The sequence below is a fragment of the Acinonyx jubatus genome, chromosome A2, assembly GCF_027475565.1.
Source record: "Acinonyx jubatus isolate Ajub_Pintada_27869175 chromosome A2, VMU_Ajub_asm_v1.0, whole genome shotgun sequence".
Classification (NCBI taxonomy): domain Eukaryota; kingdom Metazoa; phylum Chordata; class Mammalia; order Carnivora; family Felidae; genus Acinonyx; species Acinonyx jubatus.
The window spans coordinates 87,355,952-87,371,003 of NC_069383.1; the positions used below are offsets into that span (position 1 = coordinate 87,355,952).

Here is a 15,052-nt window from a genome sequence, read left to right on the forward strand (position 1 = left end):
ATTCACCGGACACTTCAGCCAATTACATTTCATTATTTCTTTTATACCCTACATTTTTTATCTCTGCTTCTTTGCTCCAATCATTTCCTCAAGTGGCATGGCCTCCTCTCCCATCTTTGCACATCCAATCCTCACCATTCTTGAGCACCCATTCATATGTAAGGCCTACCACAAATCCTTCCCTGACCACCCCAGCTGTAAGTACTCTCTCCTATCAATCCTTTATGACCCAAAGTAACCACACACATAAGAAAGAGGGTACAAAATCAACAATATGCCTATAGTGGAAAACCCAATCAGAGATGTCTCAGTGAAGAGGCAATACCAGAGGAATTTTTCCGTGCCAAGCAAATGTATTCAGTAAGGAAATTTCCCTGTCAAACTCTGACTCTGTGTGAAGAGAGGAAAAAAGTCTTCTCTGAGATTTCAACTAGAAAGTAGGGCTTAATGCTGATGGGGGGAGTGGGAGTATAATTCACAGTATCTCTGCAGTCTGAAATCCCACCCACAAGGCTAAGAACTGAATTTCAAATGATCACAGGTTACTGGTGCTCTTAAATGCCTGCACAGAAGTAAATGTAACACCTTTCTAAAGAGCACACTTCAGGCTTCAAAAATTCCAAATGACCAAGTTTGGTCAACAATTAAAAATAATAAAATATTCAGGAACAAGGCATTTTGTCAGCAAAAATAGAAAATGGAAAATTAGTAGACCAATAAGGTCTTCTAATAGTGGAATATAAGGAGAACATAAAATATATTTATGTTAAAGAAAAATACGACTAGGAAAAATATAAAAGTCATCAGACTTGAAATAAACCAATGAAACATCTAAGAATTATAAATAAAATTACTGGAGTCACAAAGATGATGTCAACAAAATAGACAAAGCCAAAGAGAGAGTCAGAACACAGAACTGAAGAGATCACCCAGAACACAGCATACAGAGACCAAAGGTAATGAAGAATGAGAACGACTGAAGAAACAAAGAGGACACAGTGGGAAGGTCTAACCTACATCTAATCAGTGCCTCAGGAAGACATGTTAGAGAGAAAGAGAACAAGGCACTATCTGAAGAGTTAATTCATCAGAACTGAATAAAGGTATCATTATTCAAATTCAGGAAAGAAAACAAATCCCAAGTAAAAACCTGAATCCCAGATTGACCACAGTGAAACAGAAAAAAAACAAAAGCAAAAAACCAAAAAACACTACAGTTAAAGAAGAGACTTATAAGCAGCTAGAAAAAAACACAGATATCAACAAAGGAATAACAGACTAACAGTGTATTTTTCAGCAGCAACAATAAGGCCAGAAGACAGCAAAATGATGTCCTCAAAGTCCTGAGAAAACACTATCAATTTAGGAGGCTGAGGAAAGCTGCTTGTGAGAATGGGAGTGAGAAACAAAACTCACAGCTTCTGTGGTACAAAGTTTACAGGTCGAACTTCATCTTTTGCCAAGAAAAGCAGCAGTGGTTTAAATGCACAGAGAGTGGAACAAGTGATCTGAGCAGGCCCAGTGCTCCTTCCGCCAACTTCGATCTAGTCCCACACCCCTCCCTTCAAGGTGCTCAGAGCCTCTAATTCCTAAACTGTTCCAGACTCCTTGGTCAAATCTGCTTGCTTTGGGCTTAGGTGGCAGCCTTGTCTGGAGGCTTAGTCACCTGTGAGTGTACCTGTAACACAGTTCCAAACTGTGCAGGTCTCACATTTACTCTTTATCTGTTCATTCACCTTCTGTATTTCTTTAATGTTGTTCTTGTGGGTGTGTCAAAGGGGAAAAGAGGAAAACCAACTGTGTTTAGTTAAAAATTGCAGGAAAATCTTCTCATCTATGAATTCTCTAAAAGAAATTGTCAACACACTTTTATCTCTAGTATCAGCTCACTGGAATATGCCTTTGTCACTATATTCAATACAACAAAATATGGAACCTTATCAATAAATAACTTCTTACATCCAAATGACTACTAAATGCACACATTCACGTCCTATCATAACCTGAATTCATGAGTTCTTTCTAACAGAGACGTTAAAATGTAAATACCTTTTCATGTTTCTTTAGGAAGTTGGTTTTCTTGATTTTCCCATGATGCTGCAATTAAGGAAAATAACTGTTAAGATAGAAAAAAAGGTAATACTCCATAAAAACAGAAAACATAATGGAAAACATGGTACTAATTTCGTTATCTTAGACTTTCTTATTTATTACCACCTAAAATAACATATTTTAGGCTGCTCTGACTTAGGTTTAGATTGTATATGAGATTACTTATGCATGTAAAGAAATAAGGTGTTAAAATAAAATAGTGATACTTCCTAAAACTACTTAATATTTTGACTTAGTACAGCATTATTTGTTTCTATAAAAAAAAAACTTCCAAAGATAAATGGGTTTTTATTCATCCCTTAAGGCAGGCTACTAATTCGCATAAGAAACACTGATTGAGAACATTTAGTTAGGCACTTGGGATTTAGCAGTGGGAAAAAAAGATGTGTTCTTTGCTTTCATGAAACTAAAAACTAGTAGGGAGATAAACAAAACAACAAATAAAAACTTATTACAAATACATTTAATAATAAATCAAATTGCATACATGTTTTCAAAAAGAAAACAATTCCAAAATGGAATTTCTCCAACTAATGTACATGCAGAAGGGGCTTCTGAATGTTCTGTATATCAATGTACAGAGTAGATGGCACCCTTAAAACTATTCCCATCTCTCATACTTTAAACAAAACCTTATTTATATATATTTTTTTAAACCTAGAGTTATTACCTAAGGTATACGTGAACTCTTCTGTGAAACTACCTATTTTTCCCATTCAGATTATGACCTTAATTTAAAGCCTTTAAAGAATATGTCCTAAATATATATTTAGCAATCTCTTTTTTTTCTCTTTCTTTTAGAAACAGAGAGAGAGAGAGAGAGAGGGAGAGGGAGAGAGAGAGAGAGAGCGAGAGCACGAGTGGGGGAGAGAGGCAAAGGGAGAGGAGGGAGACAGAGAATCTCAAGCAGGCTCCACACTTAGCCCAGTGTCCAATGTGGGGCTTGATCCCATGACCCTGGGATCATGACCTAAGCCAGAATCAAGACGTGGATGCTCAACTGACTATGCCGCCAAGGCGCCCCACATATTTAGCAATCTCTTATTCTAATCTCTACCCCTGAGAAATTTACAGGTGTTGAGAAATTTCAAAACATTCCTAAAATCTTCAGAAACAAAGAAATAATTATTACCTTAAGGAAGAACCTCTTGTCAGTTCTTGCTGGATTGTACGAAGCGAGGTATGCAGCAATGAGAATAAACTTGGAGTAATATGGAAGTTCCACATGAGTATATGCTGAGAGACCTACACAACGAAAAACTTTGATGAAGACATTGAAGAGGCTACCATTAAGTTTCTCTTATCTTTTCTCACTTACCTTTTGACTTCCATATATGGTATTCTCTTATAAAAATGACCTACTCCCTGTGTCAATATAATGATGATGGCAGCAGTGGTAGTGAATATCACTATTAGTCATATGCTTGCTCATTTCATTATTTTTGCTTAGCTCCTCCTATTCTGAACTCTAAATCCTATCCATGCAGCCCTTCAAAGCCACATTTTCCATTAAGCCTTTCCTGAAGCTCTCTTATCACACCAAAAGTAGAAAATCTGTCCCTACTATGAATTCCTACTTTGAGTATTTAACTCATGGCCCATGTAACTTTATACCTTGTATTAATAGTTAATTATACATAAATTATCTCTTACCAAGCTATACTCTTTGCTAAAGGAACTATATCTGTTTTTGTGGTATCCTTAAAGTATCCTGCACAAAGGAAAAAAAACTAAATGAACTGATAAATAAAACAAAGGAGCCAGTCAAATGGCATTGATTTGTACAGAAAAGGAAGGAATCTGCTATTTACTGAATATCTAGTATGTGTCAGACACTGTGCTAGGTGCCTTACTTAGGGGTCTCTGAATCTTTGCAGTTACTTAAAGCTCGATATTCTTTGGATGAGGACACTGAGGTGGACTCAAGGACGTAGAGTCAGGGAATAGTGCAGACCAATCACTACAGGTTTTCTAATGCCAGCATCTATTTCTTTCCATCGGAACACACAACTGGAAATCACTTGTATGGCATCTAGAGCATTTAGAAACCAAAACAGATAAAACAGAATTGCAACACCACTTAATTTTACACCGCTTCTCCAACCTTTAGCCAGTGATCTATTTTTTTTAATAAGAATTATTTTTGATACTCGCTTAATTTTTTTTAAGTAAAAGTTGTTCTATGGAGATAAATCCAAATTGATAGTTTCTTTAAAGAAAAGAAAAGCAGAAAGCTTTTAAACAGAACTGCATCCTCCAAACTGGGTCAACATAAAATTCATGAAGTACATATATACTGAGATAAAACTGTGTCATACAACTGAACAAAAGCATTTAAAGAAACTAAACTGCTTGATTTTTACAGGATGTAATCCAACATTGAGAAAAAAGAAACTGGTATTTGAATTATTTCCTGTCATTAATTGGAGCTTCAGTTAAGAAAAAATCATTCATTAAAATATCACTGTAGTTTGTAAAGTCTTTTCTGTCACACTGTTTACTGACTGATGCTAAATTTAGTATTAACATCAGTATCTTAGTTACTAGTAATCAATTAAAGAAATGTCTCTGGTAACTGTCTCAACACTTCCTTGGATACCTTTCAGTTGTGCTGGATCTGTGTCATCTTTCTGTAGCTTTTCCCACTGTGAACTGAAAGAAGACAGAAGAGCAATAATGGTTTGAAAATATATGAAATCAATATACTGGACTTAAGACAGTCCTAGAAAAAACTAAAAATTTGATTTAAGAAAATAATCAATTTCCTTACAAATAACATACATATGCAATATATACCTGTCTCAACAAAATCATTGAGTGTATATTAGAATATAACCTTACATAACAACACCCAGATGTTAGTTTTAATTTTTATTTTTTAAAATTTATTTATTTATTTGCGGGGGGGGGGGGGGGGCAGGAGCAGAGAGAGGGAGAGAGAATCCCAAGCAGGCTCCACGCTGTCAGCACAGAACCGAACGCAGGGCTCAAACTCACAAACTATGAGATCATGACCCAAGCCAAAATCAAGAGTCAGATGCTTAACCAACTGAGCCACCCAGGTGCCCCAATACTCAGATGTTAATTTTTAATCTCTTTTCCTGATCATAATTTTAAAGCTATCAGAAAGCACCAAAAAATAAATAACATCACCTATCCTTCAGTAAAACTCCCCACGTTTCAGTTAGAATATTAGATGCAACTGTTATACACTATTTCTAACTCCATAACAATCTCTTAAAATAAGTACCACTACAGCAGAAAATTGAGGCCCACAGGTTAAGTTGCCCAAGTATACCCAGCCACTCAGTAATGGAGCTAAGACCTGATTCCTTGTAGAACGCGTGCAAAGTTCATGCCATCTCCACTGTCCCCTCTGACCTTACTTGCAATTAAAACTATTAAACAGTCTCAAATATTGTTAAGAATATGAAGTGAGAATATGACAAATCAAATTCATTAGGAAACACACTATGGTGCAGTAAAAAGACTGCCCTGGGAGACAGAAGTTTTAGCTGTATGACCTTGAATAAATTATTATACTTCTCACCAAAATATAAGGCAGTTAGATGCAATGATCTGTAAGGACCCTCTCAAACTCTCTAACTCAGCTTTTAAAATGCTAATATAAAAATAAATGCCAGATCAGAACTGAATATCGCAAATCTGCAAGCAGAGCTGAAAATTACGGAGATACAGGCATACTTCATTTTATCATGCTTCACTTTACTGTGTTTTGCAGATAGTGCATTTTTTACAAGTTGAAAGCTTGTGGCAACTCTGCATCAAGCAAGTCTATCAGCACCAATTTTCTAACAGCAACCGCTCACTCCATGTCTCTGTGTCATATTTTGATAGTCCTCATACTACTTCAAATTTGTTCGTCACTATTTGTTAGGATCTTTGATGCTACTGCTGTAACTGTTTCAGGGGTTCACAAACTGTGCCCATATAAGATGGGAAACAAACGCTCCACTGACTGGCCATTCCCTCATCTCTCCCTCTCCTTGGGCCTTCCTATTCCCTAAGACACAATAATACTGAAATTAGGCCAATTAATAACCCTACAATGGCCTCTGAGTGGTCAAGTGAAAGGAAAAGTCACATCTCTCACTTTAAATCAAAAGCCAGAAATGATTAACCTCAGTGAGGAAGTCTTGTCAAAAGCCAAGGTAGGCTGAAAAAAGCCAGGCCTCTTGCACAAAACAGCCATGTTTTGAACACAAAGGAAAAGTTCTTAAAGGAAACTGAAACTGCTACTCCAGTGAACACATGAATGATAAGAAAGGAAAATAGCCTTATTGCTGTTATAGAGAACGTGTTAGCGGTCTGGGCAGAAGATCAAATCAGCCACAACACTCCCTTCAGCCAAAGCCTAATCCAGAGCAAGGCCCAACTCTCTTCAATTCTATGAAGGCTGAGAGAGGCAAGGAAGCTACAGAAGAAAAGTTTGAAGCTCTTGAAGTGGTTCAAGAGGCTTAAGGAAAGAAGCTGTCTCCATAACATAAAAGTGCAGGGTGAAGCAAAAGGTGCTGATGTAGAAGCTGGAGTAACTCTCCAGAAGATCTAGCTGAGATCATTAATGAAGGTGGCTAAACAACAGATTTTCAGTGCAGGTGAAGCAGCCTTCTCCTGGAAGAAGATGCCATCTGGGACTTTCATAGCGAGAGAGCTGACTCTCTGGTTAGGGGCTAATGTAGCTGGCAATGCTCACTGACTATTCCAAAAATCCTAAGGCCCTTAAAAATTATGCTCAATCAACTCTGCCTGTGCTCTGTCAATGGAATAACAAAGCCTGGATAACAGCACATTTATTTACAGCATGGTTTACTGAGCATTTTAAGCCTACTGTTGAGATCTGCTCAGAAAAGATTCCTTTCAACACGTGACTCACTGCTCATTGACAAAATATCAACATGAACAGGAGTTTGGAAGAAGTTGATTCCAACCCTCATGGGCAACTTTGAGGGGTTCAATACTTCAATGGAAGAAATAACTGCAGACGGGTGGAAATGGCATGAGAACTAGGATGTTAAGTGGAGCCTGAAGGCGGGGCTGCATGGCTGCAATCTCATGATGTAACTTTAACAGATGAGGAGTTGCTTCTGATACATGAGCAGAGAAAGTGGTTTCTTGAGATGGAATCTACTTCTGGTGAAGACGCTAGGAAGATTTTTGAAATGACAACAAAGCATTTAGAATTTTACAGAAACTTAGGTGATAAGGCAACAACAGGGTTTAAGAGGACTGGCTCCAATTCTGAAAGTTCTACTGTGGGTAAAATGATACCAAACAACAGTCAACAAAATGCAGCAAATTTCACAGCTGTCTTAAGAAACTGCCACACCCATCCCACAGCAACCACCAATCAGCAGCCATCAACCTCAAGACCCTCCCTCCACCAGCAAAAACTTTATTTGCTCTCCTTATTGATCTTGTGAAGAAAACCGGATTTATGTGGCCATCACTGTCCTATAGGAAACTCTAAGTCCTTCCAGCATTACATAAAAATCATTCCAACAAGCATCCAAATTTTTCTATCTTTAAAAGAGCACATCACAAGCTTTTCTATTCTGGGACTTGTGAAAATCCTCATCAAATGTCATTTTTTTAATGTTTTATTTGAGAGACAGAGCATTAGCAGGGGAGGGGCAGAGACAGAGGGAGACACAGAATCTGAAGAAGGCTCCAGGTCCCAAGCTGTCAGTGGAGAGCCCAATACAGGGCTCAAACTCCAAAGTCAGATGCTTAACTGAGCCACCAGGTGCCCCTCAAATGACTTTTTACTGAAAAGAGGAATAACAGTATGTTTGTAATTTTTCTATTTATTCAGAAACGATTACATTTCTACCTGAATTACAGTTTAATCAGCTAATTAAATGAGCAAAGTTAGTAAAGAAAAGGAGTTACAGACCAAGATATTTATGAGAGAAAAATGATAACACTACTGACCAGAAAGTGAGGAGAGCACACAGTGCTGTTGATGTTTTTATACTACTATATTGCTTTGCAACTGAGGCTTAACCTATCACCTATTTATTATTCACAAATAATTTAAATCTTGTAAGGATTGTTACAGGAGGAAACTGAGGCCTAGAGGGTTTTTAGGAGACTAAGACCACACAAGGCAGAAAATGGCTGAGATGGAAATCAAAACCCTGTTCCTCCACCTGCACTAAATGTCACCACATCTTCTGTTTCATTACTATGAAAGTCTAATAACAAATACAGACATGTGATTTAATTTACACATTGCTTTAATAATCAAATTTTCATTATACTATTCAAATATCTAACACAAATAAAAAACAAAGCCGAAGTTGATTTTCTTGTAGCTTTCCAGACTTAAAAAAATTACTGTGAGACATATGCCTTGTTTCAAATTGTGTAACATACTGATTAAAAAATTTTTTCCCCAAAATAAGAAGAAATGATTCAAAACTCATGAATTTTTTCCTAATTGTGAAGCAGGTAAAGGAAAACACTGTAGTAGACAAAATATCCAAACTAAAGATATAGAAATATTATATACACATTAAATAGAAAATTACCTTGATATTTCCCGGAGATAAACAGTCTGCATGGCTTTCTTCAAATGAGGTTCAATATTTCTCCAGAGTTTGCGAGTATCACGTTCATTTGCTAGCCCAAATGGGAGAAAATTACAAAAATTCAGATCTTACACAAATTCTTTCAAAACAAGTATTAATAAGTAAAATTACATAGTTACCTTCTCCTTTAACCACAGGCTCACAATATTTAGGAAAATTAAGTACTGCCTGTAAATAAAGGGGAAAAAAGAAAAAAGGTACTTATCCACCACAAATAGGAATTATTTTCCAAGTATAAATTTTATTAGAATTTAGGCAATTTTACTTCAATATAAGCACTCAAGTAAAATGTTTTATAGATTATAATAAAACAGCAAATATCAAAAATGATAGTAAAACAACATGTAAAATACTCCTTAATTGGCTAAATACTGCCTAATGTATTAACCTCAATATATAAAGTAATATAGCAAAGCATAATTTGTAATTTTAGCACATAAATTATGCCACAAAGGACCTAATAAAATACCATGAGCCCAAAGAATTAACCTGTTATTTTCCAAGGTTTGAACATTCTCACACATCAAACATCATCTCGTTCAGTACAATTCAAAATTATGTGATTGGCAACACTACCTGAGACTATTATAAATTCAAATTCTTGGCACCATGCCAGGCATACTAGATCACAATCGCTAAGAATGACATCCAGGAATCCATGTTTTAACAATCACTCCAGGAATGCTATGTATTCCGAAGTTTGGAAAGCACTAATTAATCATTATTACTTAACAGTTTTCCATGAATCAACACTGGAATTCTACTGAGATGTAGTTCAAGCAAACTGATAAAAAAACATGCTGTTGCCATTTATTAATATTAATTTGATCACAAATATTTCATATTAAAATGATTCAGTAATGAAGCCTGGAGAAAGATATACATAAATGCATTAACTATATACAACCTCAAATTCAGAAGATAATAGAGAGCTAAGAACTGATCCTTGAAACAGTTTTTCCTATTTTACTCCACAAAGTGCAAATGTTTAGTGCAGAAAAATCTTCCAAATTCTGTTAATATGAAGCCAATAGAGAGGCCAACTCACTTAACTTAGTTCCAGGTTTTCAGATCTAAACACTGCTTAATAACACTGATAGGTCATAATGTTAGTAGTAACTGGTAAACAATTTGGCTGCTTTTTTTTCTTGGCCAAAACATTAAAATATAGACTTAATCATTTACAAATGGTGGTAAAAAGGTAATAAAGATAATTTTAGGAGACTATTTTCCAGTTTTACATTGGTAAGTCAGTACTTTCCCCATGTCATTCCATAAGAACTTATTGAATATATAAAACTATATGATTATAATGGTACAATTTAACTGTCCAAATACAATCTCTATATTTAAGCAAGTCTACAAATCCTAGTCCACACTAACATGGAGTTTCACAAACAAAATCATCTGTTCAAATACAAAATACTTTTTACAACTTTCGCTATTAACACTCAAATGTGCTCCCCAATGTTATACCCATTTCTCCTATATTAATCCTCAAATATAAGTAATTACAGGTCTCAGTATTATTTAGATCAATATCTACCTTCAGGTCCACTGGTATTTTAAACTGCCCTCCCAACCACCCAGAGAACGGAAATAAAAAGGCTGCTAATAAAATCACAGAAATTATTCCAAAGCCCAAACAAATAATTTTTAGATGATTTTTTGATATAATAAATTTTTACTCCCACCGAACATTCCCATTTTTATCTCCCCATTATTCCTTAACTTTTAAGCGTATATTTTACTCTTAACTGGTTGCATTAATGAAAAGGGTGGGGGATAACTTTATTAAGAAATGACAGTGTGCTCAGTAAATATTTATGCTCATAATTGTGACAGGAGAAACAAAATTATCAAGAGTTAGTTATGGCCACCTGTTATCTCACTTACTCCTGACAACTGCACTATAATACCCACTTGTCAACCCAGAAAGCAAAATATAATCTGCCTACAGGCACACACAGACTCCACTGCCTGAATTTATGATCATGGATTTGTGAGATGTTCTGGGAACTTACTTCTAAACCAATAAAGGCACAATGTTATCAAAGCCTGATTCAGGTGAAACCGAGAGACTATTTCCCTTATATTGCAGAAAAAAACTTGCATTACTTTAACAGGCAAAATAATCTATTATGCATAATGACTAGGTTGCCATAAGACAGAGATAGGCAATTTAGAATACTTCAAACTCTCCCTCAGTGATATTTTCAGCAAAATTCCATTACTGCATTTGAAATTACTTGTTAGAAAATGATCTGATACATGTATATTGTAGTAAAAAAAAATTCTAAGACAGCCCCTCAAGACTGCCAGCCCCTCATATACACACACACACACACCTTCTTTCAGTTATTCAATCAAATGCTATCTTAGGTACTGTTGTGAAAGAATTTTGCAGATGCAATTAAAGTCCCAAAGACTGTACTATTTATGGGAGAGTTAAAATAAAGAGATAATCAGATGAGTCTGACCTAATCACACAAGCTCTTCAAAAACAGAAAGTGTTCTGTAGCCAGTCACAGAAGTCAGAGATTGGGTGTCTAAGAGTCAACACACCCTTGCAAGCTGGTGGATGGAAAGGCATGTGGTAAAGAATACAGGTGCTCTCTAGGAAGTCTGAGACTTGGCTGACAGATAGCAAGACAGTTCTGGACCTCATTCTTCGAGCCAAAAGAAGTGAATTCTGTCAAGTCTGAATGAGCTTGGAAGCTATTTTCCCCAAAATCTCAAGCTAAGGATACAGTTAGCCAAAACTTTAATTTCATCTGTGATATCCTGATCAGAGAAGCCAGCAATAATGCCCGGATTCCTGACCTAGAGAACTATGAGCTAATAAATGTCTACTGCTTTAAGCCACTAAATTTACAATAATTTGTTACGCAGCAATAGAACACTAATATACATGTTGAAGTATAAATGTAAAAAATATTCTAATATTCCAAGGGCAAGTAGAAATAATGTATGAACTCTTCTGCCTTTTTTATAAATACCCACATTTTATCTCTGAAACATTAAAAGGAATGAAAATCAGAACTGAGAAAATTTGTATTAACATTAATTCAATCAGGCAACGAGGTGTTACGGTGTGTCAGGTTTTACTATTTTAAGTGCTCTACATTCTCTATACAATCATTCACTTAATCCTCTGAATGATCCTATGAGGTAGACATTATTTTTATCATCCCCATCTTACAGAGAAGTTAAAGTATGCTTCCAATCTCTGATTTCCCCTTCTTTGATCAACCATGGAAAACTCTCTGCTTTAAAGGGCTCATGTGATTAGGTAATACCTACCTTGGTAATCACACTATCTTAACATATGATAATCTGAAGCCAGACAGATATGAAAAAATGATTAGGTTGAAATTCTTATGAGAAACAAGATATTTACAAGGTTTTACAGTACCTCCCCACAAAACACATATTACAAAGAAAAAAAAAAAAAAACCTCTTAATCAAATCATCAAAGTGAACATTATCAGTGATGAAATAACATGAAATCCTGTAATACCTCATAGGATGTAATGTGAACGAAACATCATTTCTGTGATATTCCTGTCAGATGCATAACCTGAATCTGATCATAAGCAAACATTAGACAAATCCAAACTGAAGGTGATTCTACAAAACTGTTCTATAATCTTCAAAGGTCTCAAGGCCATGAAAGTCAAAGACTAAAGAACTGTTCCAAATGAATGTTCAAGAAATTTAACAATTAAATGCAATATATGATTCTGAACTGGATTCTTTTGCTCTGAAGCACATTATTGTGACAACTGTCAAATCCTGACTAGTGTCTAAGGATTGGGTTGTAGCAAGGAGTCCATTTTCTCATTTTGATAGTTGTACTGTACTTACGTGGAAGAATGTCTTTCTAGGATATGCACACTAAAGTATTTGAGGTGATGGGCGTCAGGTCACAAACTTAATCTCAGATGATTGGGAAAAAGGAGGAAAAGTTCTTTTTACTGTACTTGTAATTTTTCTGTAAATTAGAAATCGCTCTTAAATTTTGAAACTATCCAATATTTTCATCATTTTGTAAATAGTCTAATAAAATAATGAGAGCAAGCTATTAACATGCCAGTGCCACTGAATATGGTTCTGATATAAAAATAATTCTCAATTAGGCCAAAAATAAAGGTACCCTATAAAGGTCCAACTGGGAAAACCAGCTAAATATCACTTCTTGCAGTCTAGAGACGATTACGGGACTACTCAAAATATTCCAGTTTCATTTAACATGGATGAATATCTCAAAATGTTGAGCAAATGTAGACAGATTAAAAAAGAATGCATACTGTATGTTTCCATTTAGATGAAGTTCCACAACAGGCAAAACTAACCTTTAATGTTAGAAGCAAAGATAGTGATTATCTCTGGGGAAGGAAGAAGAGGTGAGATTGGGAGGAAGCATGAAGTGGGCTCCTTGGATGTTGGTAGTTTTCTACTTTTTGACTTGGTTTTATTTACACATGTGTTTTCATTTTGTGATAATTCACTGAGATACATAGGTATGGTTTCTGTGCTTTTCTATACCTATGTTACACTTTCATCAAAAAGTTGAGAAAATACAAAAGAAAAACAAACCTAACTAGGTTATTTCTCCTAATTAAAGACTCTGTCTCCCCCTTCAGTATTTTTAACCAAAGAATAGCTCTTCTCTATGTCGAAGACATCCTCATTCATAAATCAATCAGTATAAAAATATAAAAAAATGGTGAAGGGCACCCACTACCCCTGCCATTTGTCAAACCAAATCTTGCAATCAGTGGAATGATAGCTGTTCTGCCAGATCATCCCTCAAACTTCCTATTTCTTCAATATATGACTTTAACATACGACACAAACCTACAGCAGTTTTAGCGGTCTCCATTCCCAAGCTATGATATATGTTCTTGGACATAGTTAAGATCACAGCATATTTTTAAGTCCATGAGTCTTTGCTCATCAGAGGAAGGAAGAGAACTAAATTTAACTACTCCCCCTTCAACTATCAGGCATTGTACATGTGCTTCCCACCCTTTTTTATTTACCTCACAAAATTCCTTTGAGGCAGGTATTGTACCTACTGAACAGAAGAAAAAACTCAAGGTCAAAAAGGTTAAGTAACTTGCCCAAGAACATACAGCTGGTAAATGACAAACTTGTGTCTCTTCATCTGTAAAATGAGGATTCATGATAATGCCTTACTTCACAGGGTTGATGTTGAGAATTGAGTCAACGTTGGAAAAAGGCTTAGAACAGTACCCAGCACACAATAACTACTCAATAAAATTGGCTATTATCGAAGAGGTAGTTGTAATATAGTGATTATGAGCATATACTCTGGAGCCAGACCCCATGATTCTTATTTGCAAAATTTTATAATCTAATTCATTTTAGATCTCAGGGATCATTTTTCCCTACCATACAATCATATCGTAAATAAGCGAAAATAACTAATATACAGGAAAAACACATTCGTGTGTACTGTGTATGAGTCAACTGAGGGCAAGGGGACAAATCTGCAACCATTTCAGAATTGTGACAATGTCTTCCTCATTAAAAAAAAAAGTGTTTGAAAAATACATGAAAGAATTTGAGATTCGAGAGAGTCGTGACTAAAGCAGAAGTTACGTTAGGCTGGTCAGCTGCATGTGAGACAGTGGAGTTATGCGCAAGGCAGAAGACTGCCTGTACTCGGAGCAGGGTCTCTACACCCGCTCCCTCCACTGGCCTGCTGCCCAGTACCCACCTCTTCCCACTCTCCAAATATCCATGGGACCCCTGCTCAAAACTAAGATCAAACCATCTATTCCCTAGGAATTGCTGGGCCCTGGCTACATGAAAACCAGCTGTGTTAAAATTTCACTAAAATAATTCACAAAAGGTAAATGATCCTCTCAGAAATTATTTGTATTTTATTTTTACAGTTTATTTATTTTGAGAGAGAGAATGAGTTGGGGAGGGACAGAGAGAGAGAGGGAGATAAAATCTCAAGCAGGCCCTGCACTGCCAGCATAGAGCCCAACACGGGGCTCGAACCCACAAACCTTGAGATTATGACCTGAGCTGAAATGAAGAGTCAGACGGTCAACCAAAAGAGCCACCTGGGAGCCCCCCTATTTGTATTTTAAAAGAAGAATATTTGTTCAAATGGCTTAGTGTTACCAATAATATCATTTAACATTTTTATAAGCACTTTGATAGGAAGTATTTCATTTCATACTCACAAAACTCATCTGAGGCACATATTCTTGGTCTGTTCCCGCCCCCCCCGCCCCCACCCCCACCCCCACCAACTTGAGAAATGAGGAAACTGAAATACATAAAATTAC

At 36.1% G+C, this 15,052-nt stretch overlaps 1 protein-coding gene across 4 annotated transcripts in view; it reads right to left on the reverse strand.

Annotated features, from left to right (window-relative positions):
* Positions 1–15,052, reverse strand: part of ORC5 (origin recognition complex subunit 5) — a 144,658-nt gene that overhangs the window by 103,589 nt on the left and 26,017 nt on the right. For all 4 annotated transcript variants that reach the window (XM_053218591.1, XM_027071722.2, XM_015077724.3 and 1 more), the window contains exons 7-11: positions 8,843–8,891; positions 8,664–8,754; positions 4,712–4,764; positions 3,245–3,357; positions 2,050–2,097 (exon numbers count right to left, since the gene is read on the reverse strand). In XM_053218591.1, coding sequence (XP_053074566.1) covers positions 2,050–2,097; positions 3,245–3,357; positions 4,712–4,764; positions 8,664–8,754; positions 8,843–8,891 — 354 coding nt within the window. The remainder of the gene's footprint in view (positions 1–2,049; positions 2,098–3,244; positions 3,358–4,711; positions 4,765–8,663; positions 8,755–8,842; positions 8,892–15,052) is intronic.